This window comes from Sus scrofa, chromosome 2 (genome assembly GCF_054392235.1).
Source record: "Sus scrofa isolate SSC_HxYL_T2T_F1_AM1 chromosome 2, Sscrofa_HxYL_maternal_Yorkshire_Landrace_v2.0, whole genome shotgun sequence".
Classification (NCBI taxonomy): Eukaryota; Metazoa; Chordata; class Mammalia; order Artiodactyla; family Suidae; genus Sus; species Sus scrofa.
The window spans coordinates 102,027,039-102,054,871 of record NC_139384.1 but is presented as its reverse complement, the minus strand read 5'-3'; the positions used below and the strand labels follow the sequence as shown (position 1 = coordinate 102,054,871).

Below are 27,833 nucleotides of genomic sequence, written 5' to 3'. Positions count from 1 at the left end.
AAACCAAAACCTTAGCTATTCGACTGACTCGCCCAAATTTCCACTATTCATAAATGGCCAATGCGGACTTGAACCCAGGCCTGATGGCCTCCTCCATGTTTTTAACCAGTGCCTCTTTTCCTTTTTTCCTTTGCCTCAAATGTCTTTTCCTTCATTATTACATGCCCAAATTCTACTTAGCCTTGAAGGCTCAGCTGAAATTCTACACCTTCATGAAATTTGTCTTGAACTCTATCTTTTTAAAATCTCATCTCACACATCACTATAGGGTTATTTTAACATAAAGTAAACTAATTTTGCCCGAAACAACATAGCTTTATGTGTTACCTAGCTAATAATGACGTGTAAAAGTGAAAGCAGGAGCATTTACAGCAAATATTCCTTCAACTGCAAAAGGTGTTTACAGTCAGATCATAAGTTCTATTTTTCCTTAAAGTCATTAACATTATCATCTTAATGGACAAATACTTAACAAACATTTGAAGGTGAATTATGCTTTACTAGACACTGTCTGCGTAATATTACACTGACATGGTCACTGCCCTCTTTGAGCTTACAATCTAAAACAGATGTCATGACATAAACAAACATAAAAGGAGATAAAGGTACCTACATACCTCTGTTCAACAATTGAAATACACTGCATGAAATATTTATACTATGTTCCAGTCATAGTGCAAGAGGGGTATGTATGAGTGTGCTTGTGTGTGTAAGACTGAAATGTTCATTTTCAAGATCAAGTTACAAATTTTTCAAATGCAGGTTTTGTCTATAAGAAAGAAGGCAACGGCTCACATCTGGGCAACTGGGACTTTATTAGAAGAATACAGATGTCAATCACCACCGAATAACCACTGTACACATGTGAACCAGATGCTTCCATGTAAAATAACCCAGGGTGTTTCACAGATGAAACAGTGAAAACGTAATTACACATCAGTCCTAGTTTATTAGTAACAGGTCCACTTATGTGGAAGCCATATGGTACTATCCATCCTGAAGTACTGGAAGATACAAAAATGGGTACTCCGAGATGTTCAAATATAAATTCTTCTCTGTGCCTTGCTATACTATCCTTGTGGCGAGGTATGTGATGATTATATATGTCCAATCAAATGGCTCCGGGACAGATGTCTATGGCTGCATTTTATGAGTAAAGATTGTGCCAATAAAGTTTACATTATATCCTCTCTTTTTCAAAGGATTTTACTTCGACAGAAAAATAAAACGTTTAGTGGCCACACAACTCCTATATCCCTAATTAATGACTGCTAGGGTAAATACTCATTTACAGTACCTCAGAATGTGAGCTCAGTATCAAACTATTACAAATGTTTTCTTTTGCATATGTTGTAAATGTTGATTCAATATATATGGATTCATTATAGATAAACAACACCCACGTAAAAGCTGTCAGGAATCATCTATGTTTTACAACACTGATTCTCTGAGCTCCAAGGGTCACTAGCCTGTGTTTCATAAAGCTGTCTACCTATTTACATAATCGATTGCTTGTTTTCTTCATGTGTTGGGGCACTGTCTGACATGTAGAGATGGACCTCTCTAGCCAACAGTGAAGCCTTTTAAGAGTTTAATTTTTTTCTTCAAAGAGACTCTTCAAAACAAAGAAAGTCAGCATGCCAAAGTCTACTTCTACGGAACACTTTGGTTAGGAAACCATACACCAGGAGGGCATACGGCATCAAAGGCGTCTAGAGTATTGTAACCAACTATCCCTGCTGTACTTTGCAGCGGAAATAGAAACAGTTGTAAGTATTCTCAAATAACCTGGGCCCTTGGGATAGAATGCTGAGAGATTTTTTTAATGCTTTAGCCCTGGGGTTTTCTTGTGTTTATTGTTTGATTCCATAGTCAAAAATGTCCTGGCAGATTGATTTGCTATGTCTTCCCCTTTCTCTCCAATATTAGAAGGGAAAACTCAAATCTGTAACTTTAAATTACTCAAGTTCTTTCAATAATTTAAAACTAGTTTTATATAATATTTGACACATGCTATATAAACACATAGAAGATAAAACATAAAAATAGATCAGACTAATACACTGCTAACCACTTAAGAATACAAAATGACCAACATTGTTACAATTTAACATGTTTCTTCTCCAACCTTCTCCCCTACCTCTCCACTGAGGTATAGAACTAACTTACACTGTCTATTAATCATCCCTTTGGTTTAAAAAGAAAGTTTTATTACACATATACATATTCCTAAATGATATATAAGTGCTGCTTTCTTTTTAAGCTTTATAAAAGTGAATCACACCATGGCTAGCCTTCTGTGATTTGCTTCTTTCATTGAACATTAAGTAATGATGATTCATCCACCTCATTCATTTTCACTGCTGTATAATTGTATATTGGGGGTTTAATAAGTATATGTACAACACTGCTATGAACATTCTTTTTTTTTTTGGTCTTTTTGCCATTTCTTGGGCCACTCCCGCGGCATATGGAGATTTACAGGCTAGGGATCTAATCGGAGCTGTAGCTGCCGGCCTACGCCAGAGCCACAGCAACGCAGGATCCGAGCCGCGTCTGCAAACTACACCACAGAGCACAGCAATGTCAGATCCTTAACCCACTGAGCAAGGCCAGGGGTCGATCCCGCAACCTCATGGTTCCTAGTCAGACTCGTTAACCACTGCGCCACGATGCGAACTCCAAGCTATGAACATTCTTACATGAAATTTTTAGAGCACACTAGAATTTCTTTTTGGTAATATGCTTAGGTTCTAAATTTCTGGGTCATACTGTATGTGAACATTTTGACTTTTTTACAAAACATTGCCAAACTGTTTTTCAAAACATTTGAACTAATTTCCACTCCCCTTAGCAGTGCTGAAGACTTGCTGTTCATCAATTCCTCTCCAACACTTGATACTGTCAGAACTTTAAATATTTGCTAAAATGATGTTAAATGGTATCCTTCTGCATCATGTGAAAAGAATTTTACTTTTTAGGTTGATAGAAAAAGGTTGTAGGAAAAGTATGATTTGAAAATAACTTGCCACTCTGATCCCATTACCTCACTTCTTTAGTATCTGGTGAGCAAAAACGTCCTTATAAACAGTCTCCTACTTAACCATAATTCAACAATCAAAACCAGAAAATCTACTACACTAACTGTTTACTGCCATCTAATCCTCAGCCTCCATTCAGGCTCCCAATAACATCCTTTCTAACAAAAGGATCCAGTTCAAAGTCACACATAATGTTTGAGGCCATATCACTTTAGTCTCCTTTCTCAGTCATTTCTTGAGGTACTTTTGACAATTTTTGATCAGTTATATTGTAGAATGTACTTAATTTGAGTTTGATTTTTTTCCCATGGTTTGACTAAAGTTATGGACCTCTGGTAGAACAATGACAGAAGTGCCACTGTGCCTGTCTTACCTCATCTACTAAGGTGATGTACAATTTCTACTTGTACCATGACTGATGCTCTTCACTTTGAGCACAAGATAGTGTCTGCCATGCTTCTCTACTAAAAAGTTGCTTGTTTCCTCCCTTGTAATTAATGTGTTTTATGAAGAATAAATGAAGGTGACTACATTCGTGTTTGAAAACTATTTTTGCATCTCTTCTCTGAAATGTCTACTTAAGTCTTTGGCTTTTTTTTTTTTTTAAACTGTTGCTTGCCTGTATTGATTTAGGAAGAAGATACAAATTATTATTTTTTTTTTTAGTTATATGGGTTGCAAATATTTAATCTCAGCATGTAGTTTATCATTTTCTTTATGATGCCTTTTGATGAACAGAAACTACTCTAATGTGGTCAAATTAATATAGCCTTTCTTTTGGAGGTTGCACTCTTTCAGCCGTGTTTAAAAAATTCTTCCTCAAGACCTTAAAAATATTGTGTTTTTTTCCAAAATTTAAAACCACTGCCCTTTATAGTCACATTTGTATGTATGTATGTATGTATGTCTTTTTAGGACCGCACCTGTGGCATGTGGAAGCTTCCAGGGTAGGGATCGAAACAGGGCTGTAGCTGCCGGCCTATGCCACAGCAATGCCAGATCCGAGCTGCGTCTCTGACCTACACCACAGCTTAATGCCAGATCCTTAACCCACTAAGCAAGGCCAGGGATAGAACCCACACATCCTCATGGATATTAGCTGGGTTTGTTACCACTGTGCCACAGTAGGAACTTCCTATAATCACATTTTTTTTTTTTTTTTTTTTGTCTTTTTTGTCATTTCTTGGGCTGCTCCCGTGGCATGTGGAGATTCCCAGGCTAGGGGCTGAATCGGAGCTGTAGCCGCCGGCCTACACCACAGCCACAGCAATGAGGGATCTGAGCCGCTCTGCAACCTACACCACAGCTCACGGCAACGCCAGATCTTTAACCCGCTGAGCAAGGCCAGGGATTGAACCTGCAACCTCATGGCTCCTAGTCAGATTCGTTAACCACTGAGCCATGATGGGAACTCCTATAATCACATTTTTAATCCACTGGAAATTTATTTTCATGGCGATGTGAGGAGGGACTCAAATTTCTTTATTTTTTAAAGAGAAAACCAATTATCCTAGTAAATAGTCGACATTTTCCCTAGTGAACTATGTTGCCACTTTGTCATAATCTGCATACAAGCATGGGTGTACTCTTAAAACGCTTTCATTTAGTTTACCTAGTTGTCTACATCAGAGTCAAGACCATTTTTTACTTCTTTCTTTGCCTCTACAATAAGTCATAATATTTGGTGGAGAAAGTTCCCCTATTTTATTCTTTCAGGACTACTTTCGGCTGTTCTTATTAGCCTTTGTTCTTCTATGTAAATTTCAGAAACAACTTGCCAAAGTCCAGTTGTCATGGTGATTATAAATGGAGTTACAGACAATTTTGAGAAAATTGACATTTTTTATGATACTGAATCTTCCTATCCTTCAAAGTTTAAAATTTTTTCCATTTTCTTATAAATTAATCTGTGTACGTTTTTAATTACATTTTCTAATCATTTGATACTACTGTATAAAAATTCAATTAATTTTTATATTTTTAATCATATACTGAGCCGTTTTGATAAATACCTTATTAGTGCATATTATCTGTAGATTCCTTTGGATTTCTATAAGGTCAGTCAGTCACATGAACTATGAGTATTGAAAACTTCCTTTCCAAGATTTATACATTTTGTTTATTTTTGTGTTCTCCATGAATTGGCTAGGACCTCTAATTCAATATTTAATAGAAATAGTGACAGTGGGACTCCTGATCTGAAGAAATGCTTCTATTTCTCCTGAGTTTTTGTTAGGTAAATAAGGAAATTTTTATAAATCTTAATTTTCAAAGAAATTTTATTATGTTTGGGTGTTTAAATTTATTAAATTTCTATGCACCAATTTAGATGATCATATGTTCTCTCCTCTTATCTATTAAAGTGGTCTATTATAATTTATTCTTTTCCTGAAAGAAACCCAACTTTTTCATCATGTACTTTTTTTTAATGCTTAGAAATGCATTGCTAGATTTAGTTTTCTAATGCTATTTAGGATTTTTCCATCTATGTTCAGGAATAAGAATGGTCTGTGATTTTCTTGGTCAAGCTCTTGATCTTTTTTTCCCCTTTGGTTCTGCATTTGAAGTTGTATTAGCCTTATAGAATGAGTTGGGAATGTTCTCCCATTTACTTTGCAGAAAAGTTTGATAATATTAATATGACCTGTTCCTTGAAAAATCTTAAGACCTTCCTCCAGAAAGGATGTGGGCTCAGTTCTACTGAGAGCGGGAGGCACTGCCCAAGCGTACTCAGGGCCTTGTGGAGTCTTCCACTGGCAGTGCTCAACCAGCATTTTAATCTCAGGAGTAGCTCCATTTTTGTTTGTTTATTGCTCATAGCAAGGAGCGGCTGCTTTGGCTTCAGCCTGTTGTTGTTTTGGTCCTGAAGATTGTCATAATTTTGAACTCATTTATGTGTGTACTAGAAAATGTATGTATACTTGTAATTCATTCATTTTACATTTAAATGGAAAGATTTCTCAGAATGTCTAGTTTGCCATAATGTCAGAGAATGATTCCGTGGTTTTAATTTAATAGTAAGTAATGTCTTGTCATGGAAGAGGTATCAGTTTGGAGTCAGTAAAACTGGATTAAAATCTGGATCTGTCACTTTAGTTATCATATGATTCTGAAGTCTGAACTTTTCTAAGCTTGTGTCCTCTTTAAATTGAGATAAAAACCACTACTTCATATGGTTGTTGAAAAGTATATGATGCAATATAACTGACATTTACTGAACACTAAGAGCCAGACACTATTATAAGTACCTATAGGTACTAACCCATTTCATCTTTACAACAGCCCTATGAGGTGGTATTATTATAATCTCCTTTGCATAGCTGTGTAAAATTAAAGTGTAAAATTTAATAGTAAAATTAAAGTGTATTGAGTAATTTGCCCAAGACCATAAAACTAATAAATAGAGGAGATGGGATTCAAACCTAAAGTCTGACTCTGTTGTTAAAAAAAATGTAGTGCTGGAGTTCCCGTCGTGGCACAGTGGTTAACGAATCCGACTAGGAACCATGAGGTTGCGGGTTCGGTCCCTGCCCTTGCTCAGTGGGTTAACGATCCGGCGTTGCCGTGAGCTGTGGTGTAGGTTGCAGACGCGGCTCGGATCCTGCGTTGCTGTGGCTCTGGCGTAGGCCGGCAGCTACAGCTCTGATTAGACCCCTAGCCTGGGAACCTCCATATGCCACGGGAGTGGCCCAAGAAATAGCAAAAAAAAAAAAAAAAAAATCAAAAAAATGTAGTGCTGTAATTTGCAGCATTAACTCATTCAAATTATGTAAAAAAGTCTGCCATAGGACCTGGCACATAGTAAGTACTTTAAAATAATAGCTAAAGATTTACAATAATAATAATAATAACAATAATATAATTAATGGTGAAATAATTTATAAGGTGAATAAATAAATAAGCATGATACATGCACACATGGAGAACTACCCATTAGAAGCAATGGAATACTGACATAGTTATATGGAAGAATCTCAAAGGCATTATGCTACATGAAAGAAGTCAGACAAACTGGTTATGTCCTATATTATTTTACATGACATCCTGGAAAAAGCACACTACTGGGAAAAACCAGTGTTGCTAGGGCTCTGTGTGACAAGACAATACTGATTACAAATAAGCATGAAGAAAATTTGGGGGATAATGTACATATTTCCTAGCCTGACTGTATGTCTGTTGAAATTCACAGCACTATACAACTGAAAGTCATGAATTTTACTTCACAGTCATTAAACCTCAGTAAGCAAACATACAAATAAAAAACAGGTAGCAATCTTTCCCCTGAAAGAATATTTTCAAACTATATGCATAATGAGCCTTTCATCTCTGATTAACATATAGTTATGTCATTCATTATTTAAAAATTTACTGATTAAAAAATAGAGTGTACTGTTAACTGTGAAATATATATCCATGGAACAGCAAGAAGAGTTCCTTATCCATCCTCTGGGTATAGAGCAAAGCAATTACGGAAGGGGGCTTGTTAGTTTCAAACTTCAAGGGATATTTAACATGCCTCTTAAGATTTTCTATTTCTTTCTACACTCTTTAAGAAACAGATTATAAGATTCTTTCTGGCAAGAATTACATGTTATAAGACCAAAAGAAATGTAACTGTATGGTACTAAAAACTCATGCTATACAATGACAAAATTACGCCTGTCAAAGCAAAACTTCAAGAAATAAACCATATTGTAGTTCAAAAATGGAAGAATGGAAAATGTGATGTTAGCAGAATATATAGATCCAAAATGGATTTTCCTATAAAGGATATTAAATGTGAAATGGCTCAAGCTTGGTTAGTCGGATTACTTAATTTATTTCAATTACACTTAGGAAATTAGAGACAGATTCTATTATGAGTAAATAAAATGGAATTTGGAGGAAAACTGCCTACTAGTAATAAGAGAATCTGGCTGAAAGCAGGTAAAGTCACAATTTCTAAAAGTACAATGTGCTCAACTATGTGATAGCTTCGACTATGAGGCAGAAACCTTTCCACTGCAAGGAGGGAATGTTGACTTTGGAATTAGGTCGGCATAGGGAGTAGAATAGGAAACGTCTACACGCCAAGAAAGACTGTTCTGTTCTACACTGTTCTAGGAAACAACTTCAAAAAAATCACTTGAAGGTTCCGATTTTATCTCTTAAAGTAGCAAAAAGTGGGGGAGAGATCCCACTGTAGATGATTGCCTGGCACCCAAATTGGTCTTCTGAGTACCCAGTAACTCTATTTTCAAATGATTTTTCAGTCTGCTTTTAAAAAGTGGGTTTATTTTCAAATTTAAACGGTGATAATAGGTATACCTTGAGTCAATCAAAATCTTTCCCCTCCTAAGTTAACTAATGTCAAATAGATCTCAACCTTAAAAAATCTTATGGCTAATTACTAGAGCATTTTGAATTCTTGCTAGAATGAGAAAAACTGTATTTTCCTTCTAGCTGCATAAAAAGCTACAGGGATAGCAAAAGCCATTTTAGGTACTTAAAAAAAATGGGGCAAAAGCCCCATTTTATATACTTAAAAAAGCATCAATGCAGACATTCTACTATTTCTCTCTTACATCTGTTACTCTGGAGCAAGGATAAGTCTGTTAAAATTCTAAATAAATTAACACAATATTCCAAGTATAACTGTGACTTTTGTGAAATTCACATTGGTATATTGGCTGATTAAACTGGGAGTTACTTTTCAGCCGAGTTTCCCTATTATTGTCAAATGGTGACACAATGAAATAATTTGTTGTCTAGAGATTAGCAGACTAAATAATTTGATTCTAGTTTTAGGGTGGAATGGATAGAAATCAGAGAGACAGAGATAGCATAAGACTATATTTTTTTTGTTAACAGAGTAGCCAATGGACACAACTTATGAAAAATCCTTGAAAATTAACAGAAAAGTATATGTCTCTGTAAATTAATGATATTGCCAATATACCTGAAACACTTGGGTATCTCTTCATAAAACTAAGGGATAAGTACATTTTTTGGATAATCACAGAAACCTTTTGTTTTTCAGGAAAATGAGAACTAAAATGAGAAGGAGAAATTGTAAAATATTCCAAACAAATGTTTCTATAAGTGAATATTAGCAGATGCACTGCTCCTACAGGTTATCATAACTATTATCTTTTTTTTTTTTTTTTTTTTTTTTTTTTTTTGTCTTTCGTCTTTTTAATGGAGGTTCCCAGGTTAGGGGTCAAATCAGAGCTACAGCTGCTGGTGTACGCCATAGCCACAGCAACACCAGATCTGAGCTGCCTCTGCAACCTACACCACAGCTCACAGCAATGCCAGATCCTTAACCCACAGAGCAAAGCCAGGGATTGAACCCGCAACCTCATGGTTCCTAGTCAGATTCGTTTCCACTGCGCCAGGACAGGAACTCCATCATACTATTATCTTGATTATTTTTATAGGTATATACAGGAAAAATGTCATGTATATAGGAATAAAATGAAACTATGCTCATAGGAATGAGAGAGAGGATTGCCTAGACTATGTGCCATACACTATTTAAGCATAATTACTATGCATATGTTTAATTTTTTTTAAATTTTGACAATAGGAAAGCTCTTTTGACCACTGATTAAAATAGAACAGAATGTTGCCATCTTCTACCTAAATTCTAATCTCCTTCTCAGTTTTACTACATTTTGCATTAACAGCAAAGTTTTTAGACTGTATTGGAGGCAATTATTGCAGAAAACCCTCTGCCAAAATGAAATGTGAAGTGAGACCTCCCCGCCTGGCTAAGTTTACAAACCTATTTTTAACTGAGGTGGAGACATGGTTCAATTTACCAAGCGTTTGGGCCAGAGTCCAGGAAGGTCTAGGGTGGAGGGAGTTGAGAGCCCCACAGCTCTCAGGTGAGTTGGAGATGCTGAGAAGGGGAGCAAGCACTGGGCTTCCATGGGAAGCCTAGTGAATATGGTTAAAATGTTATTTAAATGGTTTTATTCTCTAGTGTTTTGGGAAGTGCCAGTCTTTTCCGACAAAATTAAAAAGTCTGATGATGCCTAAAGACTGTGAAGGGTGTGGGAATACAATTCTTAGTGTCTAGTGATCAGCTAAGCCAGTCTTAGCTCTGGGAAAAGTAATGAAATCAGCAGCTGTCTTTTTACTTTTACTTTTCTTGCCATCCCTAGATAATCTAATTGCCAAGTCACTGATACCTGATGCATGTCGAGTAAATCTCCATTTGATTTATAATCTCTTCTCGCTACCATTCTCTTTCTCAAATACTTAAATCAACTTTGAAAATAGATTTCAAAACTCATCCAGATTCTGTCCAGTCTGCAAAATTTCTAGGGGTCCCCAGCATAGTATCAGATGTTTTGTTCAATCATCCTCACTACTTCTATTTTGACAGGAGAATACAGAGAAATGACCTCTACTTTTTACTTGGCCAAAAACTTCTAGGCAAAATTCTTACTAATCCAAAAAAAATGAAAGAAGAGAAGAGAAATATTATACTAAAACCCTTATCATATTTTTACTACGATTTGAAGGGCTAGTGATTATTTGTATTACTAGAATAAATGATTTCTCTCTCCAACTGATTAAACTACAATACTGTTGAGATGACTTGTAGTATCTTCTCTAAAGTTTCCATGTAGTAACTTCTCTAAAATTCTCAGCTACTGACAGTGACTGGAAGAAATAATTATTTTTTACTTTCGTAACAATGGATTATTCCTCTATCTTATTTGTAGTATATATGATATCACTCTTTCCAAAAATGCTTCATGTAGCCTACACTCTTCTTTGATAAATATGGCTAACCAAAATATTAAGAGTCCATCAGGAATTATTCCAGAGCCTAGTATTTCCTGCAATAAAATACGCATTTCGAAATAAGTTTTGAATTACAAAACTCACTACACTTTTTCATTTATTTGTCTCAGCATTTTTGCACCCTCTTCCTTGCTTGGAGAACTCTTCTTTTTACGTCAAGCCTCAGTTCGGATTTTCTAAGTAGCTTTATAGAATTTGATCTGCCCGAGTTAGTGCTCCATGTCTGTCCTCCCACTTCCTTCCCTCCTATGGGGCTCTCACTGCACAATTATGAGTTCTTTGTGTTTGTCACTTTCACTAAATGTTGACTAATTCATTTCTGCTGCAATAAATTATCACAAACTTTGTGATTAAAAACAACACACATTTACTTTCTCACAGTCTTATAGTCTGCAAGTCCAAAATCAGTCTCACTGGGTCAAAAGCAAGGGGTCAGTCAGGCTGGGTTCCCTCCAAATCCACTAGGGAAGGGTCTTTTCCCTGCTTCTTCCAGCTTCTGGTGAGGGCCATATTCTCTGGAGGGGAGACACATCACCCCCATCTCTGCCTCCACGTCATACTGCTTTTTCTTTCTGTACTAAATCCTCCTTACCGCCATCTTAAAAGAATACATATGATTGGATTTAGTTCGACCTCAATACTCCAGGGTAATCGTAGGATAATCCCAGATACTTGACTTGATCACATCTACAAAGTCTGTGGCCCTGTATATGGTAACATCCACAGTTTCCAGGGATTAGGAGAGGGACATTTTAGGGGGCAATTATTCAGCCTATATCACACTTGGTGAGGTAACTTAGTCATGCTGGTACCTTCGGCCCTTAGTTCTATTACCTGGCACACAGTAAATGCTGCATAATTGTTGAATAAATGAATACATACATAGCTTCGGAGAGGTTTTAACTGTATATAAAGCCATGCAAAATGGTGAATTTACAGTGTTCAGTAGAATTCAGTAATGTGAAAAATGGACTAGATGGAGTGCCTATCATTGCTCAGTGGTAAGGAATCTGACTAGTATCCATGGGGACTGGGGTTCAACCCCTGGCCTCAATCAGTGGGTTAAGGATCCAGCTTTGCTGTGAGCTGTAGTTTTAGGTCACAGACGTGGCTTGGATCCTGCGTGGCTGTGGCTGTGGCGTAGGCTGGCGGCTATAGCTCTGACTCTACCCTGAACCTGGGAACTTCCGTATGCTGTGGGGGCAGCATACGGAAAAAAAAATGAACCAGAGGCTTATCAGTCTAATCGTAATATTATTAGTGGCCATATAAGTGAATAACTTGAATTTTATGATTAGGTTCCTATTCAACATCTAACAACATTCAAAATTTATGCACACCAAATAAGAACAAAATACTTCTGCCAAGAAAATTTACAAATAATTAAATAATTGATAAGTGCGAAAGCATATAATAGGAAAGGAAGGGAGTGGGAGGGACTGGGAACTTGGGGTAAATAGATGCAGAAGGTTGCCTTCGGGATGGATTAGCAGTGGGATTCTGCTGTTTAGCACTGGGAACTCTGTCTAGTCACTTATGATGAAACATGTAATGTGAGAAAAAAGAATGTATACATGTAAGTGCAACTGGGTCACCAGCCTGTACAGTAGGAAAAAATATATCTAGAAATAAATGATAAAAAAAGAAATAACTTACCAGTACAACCTCATTAATTTTCTAACTAAAAATACAATTCACATATTTGCAATAATACCTGCAAAAGGGCTGCTTTATTTAATAATCACACATATTAGGTAATGAACTATTAACTAACTCATAGAAATCAACTGGCTCTCTACGAGATTCAATATGAATGCCTCTGGTGAACCTCTAGGTGGTTTCCTGGTCTTTGTCCCATTTTGCTGTGATTTAATCATGAATAATAAGGAACAGCATCACAATACATTATAATTTCTTTATACCTTGATCACAGATGATAAATGTCATGATAGAGCCCATTCTTCAGGGATCACAACGTCTCTGCAATTACATTATGTTCCTACTTGTATTTCACAATTCCAGTTAATGCAATGAAATAAGCCCTCTATGTTTGTGACTAAAAACAGCTCTAACTCACCCACATACTTTATACTATGAGATATCAAATTGTTTGTATGTTTATTTTCCAAAATGTACTTGGGATTAACAGCATTTTGAAAAATAAGTGAATACTGTTAACCTATTAACAAATATTTAACGCTCAGTAACCTTATTAACAAATATTTGCTGTGGCTTAATAGAATACACCAGGCTCCCAAGAAAATAATTAAATCTAAGTTTTTCTATATTAATAATATAAATGTTTCCATGGAGGAAGGGGTCCTAAGATCTCTGATATCACTCATTGTCAAAAGATTTGAAGGTTTCCTTGGAGTTCCTGTCATGGCTCAGTGGTTAACAAATCCGACTAGGAACCATGAGGTTGCGGTTCGACCCCTGGCCTTGCTCAGTGGGTCAACGATCCGCCGTGGCCATGAGCTGTGGTATAGGTTGCAGTTGCAGCTCAGATCCTGAGTTGCTGTGGCCCTGGCGTAGGCTGGTGGCTACAGCTCTGATTCAACCCCTAGCCTGGGAACCTCCATATGCTGTGGGAGCAGCCCAAGAAATGGCAAAAAGACAAAAATAAATAAATAAATAAATAAAAATTGGAGGTTTCCTTAATGTACTCTGCTCTGTCATTCTGAAACAGCTGGTGAAATTTGCGGCAAATTTTGCAGCTCTAAAAAAAAAGAAGTGAAACTGATATAAATTTATAGCAGCCATAATGCTCAAAACTATTTCTTATTGAATATTAGAACAACAGTATCTATTGAAAGTGTTATCATCCACATGACTTAAATTACTTTCCATCTGGGGTACAGAGAATTAAGACTATTAAATATAGGAGTTCCCGTTGTGGCGCAGTGGTTAATGAATCCGATTAGGAACCATGAGGTTGCGGGTTCCATCCCTGCCCTTGCTCGGTGGGTTAACAATGCGGCATTGCCGTTAGCTGCAGTGTAGGTTGCAGACGCAGCTCGGATCCCGCGTTGCTGTGGCTCTGGCGTAGGCCGGTGGCTACAGCTCCAATTCGACCCCTAGCCTGGGAACCTCCATATGCCGCAGGAGCGGCCCAAGAAATAGCAAAAAGACAAAAAAAAAAAAAAAAAAGACTATTAAATATAACTTTAATACAATTTTGCTTCCAATTAGAACTTTTTAGTGCAATCAAATGATTTTCTTTCACTAGGCCCAGTATTATCTAAAACTGGTGTTAAAGGATAATTATCAGAGTATGAGGACCACATTACTTTTATTTCTTTCCTAGAGCAAGCGGTATGATTTATTTATTTGACTAATATAGTTCTTAAAAAAAACTGGTGTCTCCCATGTACCATGATCATGCTTTTTAAAAGAATATGTATCAAAGTAATATTTACTAAAAGGAAAAGTCCACAGTGTTAGAAGATATTTGAAAATCAAAAAAGAGATCTAGAGGAAGGATGAGATTGAACAATAATGAAATAATATTGATAAAGAATAAAATTTTAAGATTATATTTGTCTAAACATGACGGCTAGCAATTAACTCATAAAGATCTTAGTAACAATTAAATAACATACAAAAATTACTCTCCTTATGACACTTAAATTTTAGTGAAAAGAGAGATAAAATAAATTACCATATGATATTTTAGAGAGTAACATGTTCCATGGAGAAAAATTTTAAAAAGAAGTAGATTGGGAGTGGGAAGGAATATCAATATGATAGAGTGTAATCAAAGATGAATAACACATACACACTACTGTATAAAATGGATGATTAACTAGAACCTACAATATATAGCACAGGAAATTCTGCTCAATAGTTTGTAATAACCTATATGGGAAAAAAGAATGAATATATTTATATGTATGACTGATTCACTTTTCTGTACACTTAAAACTAATACAGTATAAATGAACCATACTCTGATAACATTTTTTTTTTTTTAAAGATCAAGTTGAAATGTGAGCTAAGGTGTAAAGGAGGCAGCAAGCTGACCTAAGGGAAGAGATTCTAGGGAGAGACAGGTAGAGGGCTGCTTGTGTAAAAGCAGAGATACAACTGATGTGTTTGAGAATATGACAGACGCCGGTGTGGCTAAAGCAGAGTGAGCAAGAGGGAGAAGGGTATATGAGCTCAGAGAGGTAAATGGAGCAGACAGACTGATTACATGCATCATGAGAACTCATATAGTGAAATACTTTTGGAGTCATACCAAGAATAGATTAGATCTAAATGTGTTGGTATTAAAAGATCTCAATGGACAGGGTAAGCTCTGTGCATATACCATGACACCATTTTTTACATTTTAACATGTGGTCTTCATGTCAGAAAAATGCTTCCCAAAAGGATATATAAAGAAACAGATAATGGCAGGAGTCTTTAGACAGAAGATCCCGAGGTGGAGTAGAATATGACAGAGGATTTTACTTTTCATTTTACACTTTTCTGTACTTAAAAAAAAAAAATACCCTCGCTATATATTACTTTATATTTTAAAAATGAAAGAAAAAGAGCTATTTGTATATCTGCAGGATGGTCTCTTTTCAGTCAAACCTCATTAGTAGTTGATGTGAAAGTATTGCCTTTTGCCCTTTGGATGCCATCTCAGCATCTTTAAATGAATTTTGCAAGTGTTCTGTTTCCTAACTTCCTTTCTCAGTGCTTATTCCAATGATTTTACCAGGTTATAACAATTTTACAAGGAAAAAATCAGTTCCTCAATTTCCTTTTGGTTACTTAACTACTACATCAATCTTAGCACTTTCATCTTCATAAATTCTCCATGCTGACTCGTGTATCAACCAAGTAGAATCACACATATGACCACATTCCCTCCTGCCTCCATCCTACAGATAAGCCAACTCCTCCATCATCCAGAGATGCATTTCCCACTCTTCTCAGAAAAACGGGGTCTCTTCTTTCAAAACTCTCCCCCTACATGATGACTCCCTGAATTCATTCAGAACTTCTGGACATAATTTATCCTGTACTAACTATATGCAAGTATCAGTTCTGTTTTGCATTAAGCATGTACTCTGAAAGAACAGGGGCCAAGACTTTGCTTTCTTTAGTATCTTCCCATCTTGACCTCATATAATATTCTCTACTCAGAAGGTGTTCTATTCATGTTGCTGAACTAACTGACAATGTTATTAATTCATCTTGCTTAGAAAGTACAGTTGACCCTCGAGCAATGGGGAGTTAGGGGTGCAGACCCTGTGCTCAATAAAAATATCCCCACCCCACCCCCAATGCCGTTCTTCTGTATTTGCAAATTTAACCAACTGTGGTTCATGTAGTATTTACTATTGAAAACAAATCTTTAAGTGGACCCACACATGTCCACTCATGCTATTCAAGGGTCAATTGCAAGCACCTAATGCCTTCCATATATTAATTTTCTGCGGCTAACCCTCCTTCACAAAAGATAAAATACAAGGGTCAATCACTTACAGTTATTTGATATGGAATATTCTATCTGGAATTCTACTTGGTTTTCCTTTACAGCCAATCCTTTCAGTGTGTACTTGTAGTAAGGATTTGAATATACAACCACAAAATGCTTCCTGCCTTTCACTTTACTTTTGCAGTTCTCTCTTTCAGTTTTCCTACTATGCCCTCCATTTCAATTAAAAAATAACTGCTTTCTGCTTCTCATACATATTTGTGTTTTCTATTTCTGTGCCTTTTTTTTTTTTGGCCTTTTTAGGGCAGCACCCACAGCATATGGAGGTTCACAGGTTAGGGATCGAAACAGAGCTGTAGCTGCCGGCCTACACCACAGCCACAGCAACACGGGATCCGAGATGAGCCAAGCCGAGCCAAGCCTTCAACCTACTCCACAGTTCACGGCAATGCTGGATTATTCTTAATCCACTGAGCAAGGCCAGGGATCAAACTCGAGTTCTCATGGATACTAGTCAGGTTCATTAACCACTGAGCCACTAAGAACTCCTATTTCTGTGCTTCTGAATCTGTCATTCTCTGTTAGAATTCTGCCTTGCCTCCACCATTCACAGACCCAGCTCTTTCCCACTTTGGTACAAAGCTTTCTGATAGTCATGACAGAGTGTGTTCTCCACCCTGGTCTATGACACCATGGATATGATTATTATTTTAAAACAAATAAAAATATTCTTTTATAGTTTTCTTAAAGTAAGACCCTATTTTGCCTTAAAGTATAGATTTTGTGCATTTGTTCATCCCCTAGCTAAATCAAGGAAGACTGGTAACCTCTTCGTGTTGAGTATAGTGTGAAATCTTTCAGTTTTGCTTATGGAGGGGCATAGATAGAAATATTTTCTCTTCTCTACAACTCCTCTCTTGCTCCCATCTCCCATACTGCTGGCAGTAAAAATGTATAACCACTTTTTAGAAAAAAATGAGGCCAATGGAAAACTACTCTACAGCACAGGGAACTCTACCCAATATTCTGTGATGATCTATGTGGGAAAAGAATCTGAAAAAGAATAGGTTTGTACACATGTATAACTGAATCATTTTGTTGTACAGCAGAAATGATTGCAAGTATAGTTGAAAATCAACTTTATGAAACTTTATAGTTTCAATAAAACTTTAAAAAAATGAAAAAAATGACTAGTTTGAATTAGTGAAATTTAAAAATCCCATGAGAATGCCTTGAGCACTTTTCAAATTCTTCCATTAATAGTGGGTCTGAAATATTTTAGGAAAATATCTTACTTCAGTTCAACATTTGGCCAGGGGGAGAGGGACTGAAGGAAATTGTGCTCTCCCTCTGGTGTGGTAAAGCCTTGAATCTCCAGAATGAGCAATTCTGACTACTTACTCCCACAAAAATAAGGTCTGACCAAAGCACTGAACACTGAAATATTTTAGAGAATTTTAAAATTTCCCTTTCCCCCAACTTTTTGGTGTGTTCTGCTCTCTGTTCTGTATTTTGTGCCTCACAAAGGAAGAAAAGAAGCCACAAAGATGAGTCAGGGTTTCCAGCCTCTCTGAAGGACACTGGCCCAGCTAAAGCACTTCAGTGATGCAGATTCCTGTTGCTTAATCAGCCCTTTTGCTGGAGTTGGGAGGGATATTGCTGGTGTGGTTTTGCTCACATCATCCACTGCTTACTGAATTTGGAAATCCTCAACTATACAAGTATAAAACAATAATGGCTGGGAACTGTATCACTTCGACAATCTGGACACCCTCTTAATGAATTTGAAAATTTCAGTACTGCTTACTGAATTTGAAAATCCTCAATTATGCAAAGTATAAAACAATAATGGCTGGGAACTATATCACTTCTACAATCTGGACCCCCTCTGTTGATTACAAAATTATTTTTGTTAACATAAAATCTTTATCATTTGGCACTTAAAGTCAACGTTTAGAGTTCACAATCTGAAGAGATTGACCTGATTATTTGGATGCTTTGATTAAGTTTGGCCCCACTTTAAATTGTGACTACAAAGCCTAACATGGACTCTCAATAATCTGTGATTTCATGCATTGATTTTTTTTTTCCTTTTCAGATCTAAAATGAGATGAACATAGAAATGACAAATTAATTTTTTGTCTTTTCTCTTTTTAGGGCCACACCCACAGTATATGGAGGTTCCCAGGCTAGGGGTCTAATCAGAGCAACAGCTGCTGGCCTATACCACAGTCACAGCAACACCAAATCCGAGCCACGTCTGTGACCTATACCACAGCTCACAGCAATGCCAGATCCTTAACCCACGGAGTGAGGCCAGGGATCTAAACCTACAATCTCATGGTTCCCAATTGGATTCGTTTCTGCTGTGCCACAACGGGAACTCAGACAAATTAATTTTGAATAAATGTTAATGTGATGACAATTCCATGGTTTTTAAGAACTACTCACTGTCCTACTTCTGGGTGCTCAGGGATATTTATTGATATACAGATATAAGCCCTGATCATACATCAGTGAATACATGTAGCATGACAACTCTTGAAGACCACATGATTTCTGCTCACTAAGAATTTGCAGTCTCCAGTAGAAAATTCACTGGACTGTTCAGGGATAAAATTAGTTTATAGTTTTCATGTTTTTTTCTGGATAAATGACCACTAATGCTAGCTGAAAACTTTTGTGAAATATATCTTACTTTCCTGATTTAATTAATAGCGACTGCAGATCAAAGGTTAACATTTCTTTCATGTGATCATCCTGAAAATCAGTTCTCGTGTTGTGATTCTGAGACATTATTCTGAAATTCCTTGGACATTGTTATTTAACAAATACTTAATATCATCTTTTTTTTTTTTTTTTTTTTTTTTGTCTTTTTAGCTATTTCTTGGGCCGCTCCCACGGCATATGGAGGTTCCCAGGCTAGGGGTCGAATCGGAGCTGTAGCCACCGGCCTACGCCAGAGCCACAGCAACGCGGGATCCGAGCCGTGTCTGCAACCTACACTGCAGCTCACAGCAACGCCGGATCGTTAACCCACTGAGCAAGGGCAGGGACCGAACCCGCAACCCCATGGTTCCTAGTCGGATTCGTTAACCACTGCGCCACGACGGGAACTCCTAATACCATCTTTCTTTTAATTAATTCTGCTTGAATATCTGATTAAGGCCTTGTATAATTAGTTAGAGTCAGGGAGTGTAATATAAAGAAGAGGTATCTTGACCTGGGTCAAGAAAATAGAGCTGATGATGTTTTGAGATATCTGGGTAACCTAGGAAAAGACAGTTGACTGCTGTGTTGATATCTTGCTTTTTTATAAAGTGGCATGAACAAAAAATCCCCACTATATACTTACCAGGAGTAGTGTAAGGGTAAAATAATAATAATAATTATAATAAAAGCATAAATATATGGAAAACACAGTAGGTTATATTTTTATAAATCAGAATAATATGCTACCGTACAGACCCCGCTAGCCAAGTATTTTGCAACAATTTTATCTGGATAGACATTTCCCAATGAAATCGCTGAAAAAGTTGCTTTTTGTAGAGAGCAAAATTATGATGAATCCCTCCTTGCAGAAAATATTGTTTAATGAGCTTTTGCTTTGATGTTCTTTGCAAATTTGGGATAATTTCTTCAGAATAACCAGCTTTTAAAAATATAATATATATATATATTAAGCTAAAAACTATAATCAGTAAGACATGTCACACTACTCATTTTATTAAAATATACATGTGTGTCCTTTGAGTATAATTTTCTGATTTCTTAGTACAATCTTATCTAAGAATAGCTTGTATTTGTTATTTTCTAAAATATTTCTATACTGATTGCTTTATGTTAAACAATTACCATCCTATATTTGAGCGTAGGTTATATATGTATGATTTTAGTTAGTAACAACATTTTATTGCTGTGGCCCTGAAATATAACAGTTATGATAGCAAAATTCATCCTTCCACAGTAAATATTTTTTCCAGGATAGTCTGAACTACAGAGTCATTCAATTTATAGCATTTTGTTAATTTCTGAATAGGTAATATATAGAGCTGAAACAAAACTCTAAAAGGTACCCAAGAAATAGATCTTCCTTCATGCTTACACATTTAGCTAATAGCTACCTCTAGAAACTAACCACTATTATCAATTTTTTTGTTACACTTCCAATGGCAATTCTTATGAAACTGAGTTTTAATGCTTTCAGATTTATATATTAACCCAGTCTAATTTAATACGGTAGGCCATAGTATGGTGTAGGATAGAATTTTCCAAAGGGTGAGCTTCAGAATGTAAATGCTGCAAAATGTTCTGTCTAAAAGAGTTCAATTACCTAATCATTTCAGGAAATACACCATATTCCTAACTCCACTTTGAAATTAAAAAAAAATTTTTTTTGTCTTTTTGCATTTTTTCTTGAGCCACTCCCACGGTATATGGAGGTTCCCAGGCTAGGGGTCTAATCAGAGCTGTAGCCACTGGCCTACGCCAGAGCCACAGCATGCAGGATCCGAGCCGCATCTGCAACCCACACCACAGCTCACAGCCACGCCGGATCGTTAACCCACTGAGCAAGGCCAGGGATCGAACCCGCAACCTCATGGATCCTAGTCGGATTCATTAACCACTGTGCCACAATGGGAACTCCTTGAAATTTAAATTATGTATCTTAAGGGCTCTGAGTTTTTCAGGAAAGGAATATGTCCTACTTCATTTAACTTAGCATTTCCTAAACTTCTTTTACCAAAGAACATTTTTACCTTCCCTCACCCAAGAACACTAATAAACAGCCTGTAAAATTAATTTATATTAGGTAGAATTAAATAAATCTGCATAAACAAACTACAGACTTAGATAATAAGGTATCCATATTGGTGTATTACTTGTAATAAATGTACCATACTGAAGCAAGATGTGAATAGTAGGGGAGGCTGAGTGGGTATGAGAATACTCTGTGCTATCGTCCCACTTTTTTCTGTAACTCTAAATTAGAACTAGTCTAAGAAATAAAGTCCATTATAAAAAAAGTTAGTTTGGGAGGTGCAAGTGGGACATGAAATAACACTAAGATGTGAAAGTTAAGAAACACTACTTTTAGATTCCATTCTCATGAGTTACTGTTGGGAGGCCTTGATCAGCTCACTCTAATGGTTTTCTTGGTTGCACAATGATCAGTAAGGTTTACTTCTTTCTTTTTCCCCCGATCACTATAAAATGTTTCCAACATATGAATTAGTTAGAATTAGTTTATTTCTACATTTATTTTCAATTCAGAAATTCAATTTCCGTTCAGTAATTCAAATTAACAAATAATTTTAGTTTGCTATATTAGACCAACCAATTTGAGTGTGTCTTAATGATATCTAGAATGGTGAATCCTTTCTAAAATATTTGTAACTTGCTTGGCCCAGATCCAGCATAGGAATCACTCTTTACGGCACTTAGAGCCTTATAAAATGTATTTCTTAAACAATAGGACTTGAAAGACAAAACAACTCCTTGATCCATGAGTTGTAAAATGGATGCTGTGTTAGCAGGCATGAAAACAACATGAATCTCACTGTATATCTCCATCACAGCTCTTGGATGACCAGGTGCATTGTCAAGGAGCATTAATATTTTGAAAGGAATCTTTTTCTGAATAGTAGGCTTAAAATATTTGACTTAAAATAATCAGTAAACCATGCTGTCAACAGATGTGCTATTATCCAGTCTTTGTTATTCCATTTAGAGCACAGGCAGAGTAGATTAAGCATAATTCTCAAGGGCCCAGGAATGGTATATGAGCATTGGTTTCAAGTTAAACTCATCAGCTGCATCAGTAACCACCTAACAAGAGAATCAGCCAGTCCTTTGAATCTTTGAAGCCAGGCATTGACTTCTCCTATATAGCACGAAAAGTCCAAATAGGATATTCTTCTAGTATAAGGCTGTTTTGTCTACAATTGGAAATTTGTTGTTTGGTGTAGCCACCTTCTTTAATGATCTTATCTAGATCTTTTGGATAACCTTCTGCAGCTTCTTCATGAGCACTTTGATATTATGGAAATGGCTTCTTTCCCTCAATCTTATGAACCAGCCTTTGCTAGTTTCAAACTTTTCTTATGCAGCTTCCTTACCTCTCTCAGCCTTCATATAATTGAAGAGAGTTGGGCCCTTGCTTAGGATTAGGCTTTAGCTTAAGGGAATGCTGTGGCCTGTTTGATCTTCTATCCAGACCACAAAAACTTTCTCTATATCAGCAATAAGGCTGTTTCCACTTTCTTATCTTTTGTGTGTTTACTGAAATAGGGATCTAATTTTCTTCAAGAACTTTCCCCCTTTGCATTCACAACATGGCTAACTGCTTGGTGCAAGAAGCCTAGCTTCCCGCCTATCTCAGCTTTTAACAGATCTTCCTCATTAATCTTAATCATTTCTAGCTTCTGATTTAAAGTGAGGAAACTATACCTAGTCACTTATGATGGAACATGATGGAGGATAATGTGAGAACAAGAATGTATATATGTGTGTGACTGGGTCACTTTGCTGTACAGTAGAAACTGACAGACCACTGTAAACCAACCATAATGGAAAAAATAAAAATCATAAAAAAATAATAAAGTGAGAGACACAAGGAGTTCCCACTGTGGCATAGTGGGTTAAGAACCTGACTGCAGTGGCTTGGGTGGCTGCAGGGGCATATGGGTTCCATCCTTGGAAGCTCAGTGAGTTAAAGGATCCTGTGTTGTTGCAGCTATGGCTTGGATTCAATCCCTGACCCAGGGACTTCCATATGTAGCCAGTGGGACCGTTAAAAAAAAAAAAAAAAAGCCAGAGACACAAGATTCTTCCTTCTACTTGAACACTTACAGGCCATGGTAAGGTTATTAACTGGCCTAAATTTCAACGATGTGTGTCTCAGGGAATAGGAAGGCACAAGGAGAAGGAGAAAGATGGGGGAACAGCTGGTCAATGGAGCAGTGAGAACACACACATTTACTGATAAGTTCATCGTTTTATATAGGTGTGGTTTGTTACTCCAAAAAAGCTACTAAATTAACACCAAAGATCACTGATCATAGATCAATATAACAAATATAATAGTAATGAAGAAGCTTGAAATACTGCAAGAATTACTAAAATGTGAGAAAAAGTTATGAAGTGAGCAAACGCTATTGGAAAATTACTTGCTCAAGTACAGGGTTGCCACAGACCTTCAATCTGTAAACAAAAGCGAAAACAAAAACGCCCACAATAACTGAGAAGTGCAATAAACTGAAGATCAATGAAACAAGGTATACCTGTATCCTAATATCACAGAGCAAGGATTTGAGTTAAACTTCATTAAGGGTAATCATGAAAGAGAAAGGAAGTCTCATGAAAACAAGGATCTTTACTAAGAAGTTGTTTATAGCCCAGTATTTTTTTGGCAGACAATTTATATGGTCTTAAATCAAAGTACTTATAATGCTTTTATACTTTTGGGTAATATCTGTGGATTGTGTTCTCAGCTACTAGATTATTACTATATTCCTTTTGTGTCATATTATTATTAGTTTTATAGTTCTGTTTTAACCATGATTCTGGGTAATATGTGGTTTCCTTTCTATCAATTCATCACCCCGTTTATGCCAGTTAATCAAGGGTTGACTGTAGTTGAGTTCAAAGTAATTAGTTTTACCACACTCTCAAACTGTTTCCCGAATTGCCACGCATCATCTTCAAATATTATCAAAGTTTTCCCTAATTATATTTGTAACCATTTTTTGAACTTGAAATTGCACTCATTTGAATTATTGCCTCAAATTCTTCATTCTCAAATAGTTTACTCCACATAATATTAGCTAAGTATAAGTAGGTTATGTGGTGTTCTTTGTCTTCCAAATTGAATTTTCTATTGTGTTATTTGTAGGTTTTTTGATACATTATATTTGATTTTCACAAGTTATTGCAATATAAAATTAAAATTATTTTAACTGACCTATTCTTTAAGATCTGCCATGAAAGCAATATCTTTTTTACAGTTTAAAAGTATTGTAAATTAGTGATGTTACTTGTTTTCCTTATACTCTATTATTATACTACCAGAAGTATACGTGAAGCTTTCTCATAAGAATAGTTTCAGCTAACATTTATGTGATATCTTCTATATAATACCTGTTCTTACAGATGTATGTATTGCTTTAATTTTATCCAGAAAGAGATAGAGCTGAAACCTTTCTCTACACATAACTTTAAAAAAATACATCCTGGGAGTTCCCATCGTGGCGCAGTGGTTAACTCCGACTACGAACCACAAGGTTGCGGGTTCGGTCCCTGCCCTTGCTCAGTGGGTTAACGATCCGGCGTTGCTGTGAACTGTGGTGTAGGTTGCAGACGCGGCTCGGACCCTGCGTTGCTGTGGCTCTGGCGTAGGCTGGTGGCTACAGCTCCGATTCGACCCCTAGCCTGGGAACCTCCATATGCCACAGGAGCGGCCCAAAGAAATAGCAAAAAGACAAAAAAAAAATAAAATAAATAAAAAATAAAATAAAAAAATACATCCTTCATTTTCTTTTACTGTTAGGGCAGCAATATAGATAAAGCATGGACTTTAAATTGTTTCCCTTTTATACCACTTATTATCTGTAATTCTCTAAGTCTTGGTCCTCTCATATTTAAAGTGGGAATTAAAATACTAATTATTTCACAGACTTAGTGGAAGAAGTAACTAGGTAGTACATGTAAATCACATTGAAAACTTTTTACATTTTAAGTCATTAATAGTATTATTTTTGTTGCTGGTGCTGTTCTTCACCTTCCAAGAACACTTATGAGCTATTTCTCCTTGAAACAGGTATTTCATAATTTTTCTACTAAAGATGAAATTTGAATGCCTCAATAAGCTGTTTTACAGCCATCTGATTAGCTTTACCTACCAAGTCAGTCTCCTTATGTCTTTAGTATAAATCTCCCTAAATTTTAGCTTATGAATTTATATGATTGTTTCCAATATTTGAAAGGCTGGGCATTTACATAATATCTCTTGCTAAAAAGAATTAAACATGCTGGAATGTGTGTGTGTGTATAAGTATGCATACTTTGTTTTTTTTTTGTTTGTTTGTTTTTTTTTTTTTTTTTTTGTCTTTTTGCTATTTCTTTGGGCCGCTCCCGCAGCATATGGAGGTTCCCAGGCTAAGAATCGAATTGGAGCTGTAGCCCCCAGCCTACGCCAGAGCCACAGCAACGCAGGATAAGAGCCACGTCTGCAACCTACAGCACAGTTCACGGCAACGCCGGATCGTTAACCCTCTGAGCAAGGGCAGGGACCGAACCCACAACCTCATGGTTCCTAGTCGGATTCGTTAACCACTGCGCCACAACGGGAACTCCTGTTTTTTCTTAATAGCATTGGAGAGTTGATAAAATTCGAAGGAAATTATTAGAATAAAACTTAACGGAAGGTAGGACCCTAGGAAGATAAACTGTACTAAAACCTTTTTTTGCCTGAGGACATTGACTGGAACTTTGTGAGCTTAAACTATAATTTTCAGAGTTGTGGAGCACAGAGGGGCAAAGACAAAGCTTAGAGCTTGCCCAAAGAAGAGACCCTCCCTCAGAAATCTGGGTCACTACAAGATTCTTTGGTAACCACAAACCTGCCCTTGGGTATATCTGCAACTCAAATTAATGTGATTTGGGGAGTTTAAAAACAATGCTGAATGTATTAACTCAAATGTGGTAATCCTTTCACAAGGTATATGTATCATTATATTGTGCACTTTAAATATATTACACTTTCATTTGTCAATTACACTTCAATAAAACTGAAAAGTAAACGAACAAGAACACCTCACAACAGGCAGTTTAAAGTAGTTGAAGACCATCAGTCCCTACAGATGGCAGAAGTGATGACAAATATTTTTCAGGGAAAACACTTCTGTACTATGTCTCAAAGAATTTCCACAAGTAATTTTCTAAGAAAAAAATGAGTATCACACAGTAAAAATTTACTTACTTCATGAGGCAATAAGGCTCATATGTGAGAACAGTAGAAACAAGAACAACAGAGATTAGATGTGGCGATTTCAAATGTAACTAATGATCAGCAATAAAATAACAATGCTTACATTTCAAGAAGTAAAAGATACTCTTAAGAATAATAACAGGAAACTATAAACAATGATAAAGGAGATTTGAAAAAGAACCACATACAATTTCTAGAAATAAAAAATATAACACCTGAAATTCAAAATTCAATGCCCAGGCTTAACAGAGATTAGGCTTTCATACCTGCAGAGAGAAATTAGTAAACTAAAGCATAGACTAGAAGGAATTATGCAGAATTCAGCACAGTAAGTCAGAGAAGTAGAAAAGAAAGGTTAAGAGACACAGAAAATAGAATGAGATGGTCTAAAGTAAGCATAATTTGAACTCCATAAGGAAGGAAACGAGAATATAAAACAGAAGAGATATTTGATGAAATAATGACTGAGGAATTTTTAAAACCAATGAAAATGACCATTCTCCCTTAAAATCATGAATCACAAGCAAAATAACCAAAAAGATATCCGCATTTGAATGTACCATAGTGAAACTTAAGAACAACAGAGATGGGAATTCCCTTCGTGGCTCAGCAGTTAACGAATCCAACTAGGATCCATGAGGATGTGGGTTCAATCCCTACCCTTGTTCAGTGGGTTAAGGATCCGGTGTTGCCATGAGCTGTGGTGTAGGTCACAGACTCGGCTCGGATCCCAAATTGCTGTGACTGTGGTATAGGCTGGCAGCTGCAGCTCCAATTCAACCCCTAGCCTGGGAACATCCATGTATTATGGGTAAGGCCCTAAAACTATAAATAAATAAATTAATTAAATAAAAGAAGGAAGGAATTAAAACTGAAAGGAATTAAAGTGTTCCAAATTATTGTGTTCTCTGATAGGAGCAAATGGGTATCTGACTGACTTGACATTTTCACATGTTAAGAAAATATGCTGGAATATTAGAATAGCCACTAGAAGAGAAAGAGTGTATTTCCTCCAAAATATAAAAACAAAAAGTTGAAAAACAAAAACTATCAGATGAGGTTTTTAAAAAAAAAAAAATCCAGTTAAATACAGTGGTATTCAGAGATTTCCAAATGTAAGAATACATAAAAGGAGAAAGTAACAATGACAGAAAAACATATTTACCAGGTCAATTCTACCCAAGAGAAATCTCATATGGTTACATTAATATCTTTTGAAATAAAACCATTAATGCAAGTGATTTCATAATAAAAGATTCTATTCTTCCAGAAAATAAAACTACCTTCTCTAATAGCATAGTGTCAGACTGACAACTCCAATGAGATACAGACAAACTTATTATAGCAGTGAAAGATTTTAACACATCTCTTTTCATTGAATAACCAGAGGAAAGTGGAAGTAGCCATAGAAGATTTCAATAAGAAGATTAACAAATTTGATCCACTGAACATATTTAGAACACTTCATCCAACAATTGCAGACAATTTTTTTTTCTAGAACATACAGAATATTATGGTGTCAAAAGAAAATTTTCAACACACTTCAAAGGACTTAATTCATACAATATGTAAC

The 27,833-nt window shown here is 36.2% G+C and overlaps 1 protein-coding gene and 1 long non-coding RNA gene across 18 annotated transcripts in view; both read right to left on the bottom strand.

The window, feature by feature from the left end:
- Window positions 1–27,833, bottom strand: part of XRCC4 (X-ray repair cross complementing 4) — a 335,612-nt gene that overhangs the window by 111,160 nt on the left and 196,619 nt on the right. For 4 of the 17 annotated variants that reach the window (XM_085013982.1, XM_085013983.1, XM_085013984.1 and 1 more), the window contains one exon: window positions 12,540–13,557. The exons of the other annotated variants lie outside the window; for them this stretch is intronic. In XM_085013982.1, coding sequence (XP_084870108.1) covers window positions 13,395–13,557 — 163 coding nt within the window. In that variant the 3' untranslated portion in view covers window positions 12,540–13,394. Of the gene's footprint in view, window positions 1–12,539; window positions 13,558–27,833 lie in introns of those variants that run through there. 17 annotated transcript variants of the gene reach the window in all.
- Window positions 2,423–12,694, bottom strand: LOC146405622 (uncharacterized). The gene is made up of 3 exons (XR_014838217.1): window positions 9,422–12,694; window positions 4,454–6,538; window positions 2,423–4,176 (listed from the first exon to the last, which is right to left on the bottom strand). It is a non-coding gene; the product is annotated as an uncharacterized LOC146405622 (long non-coding RNA).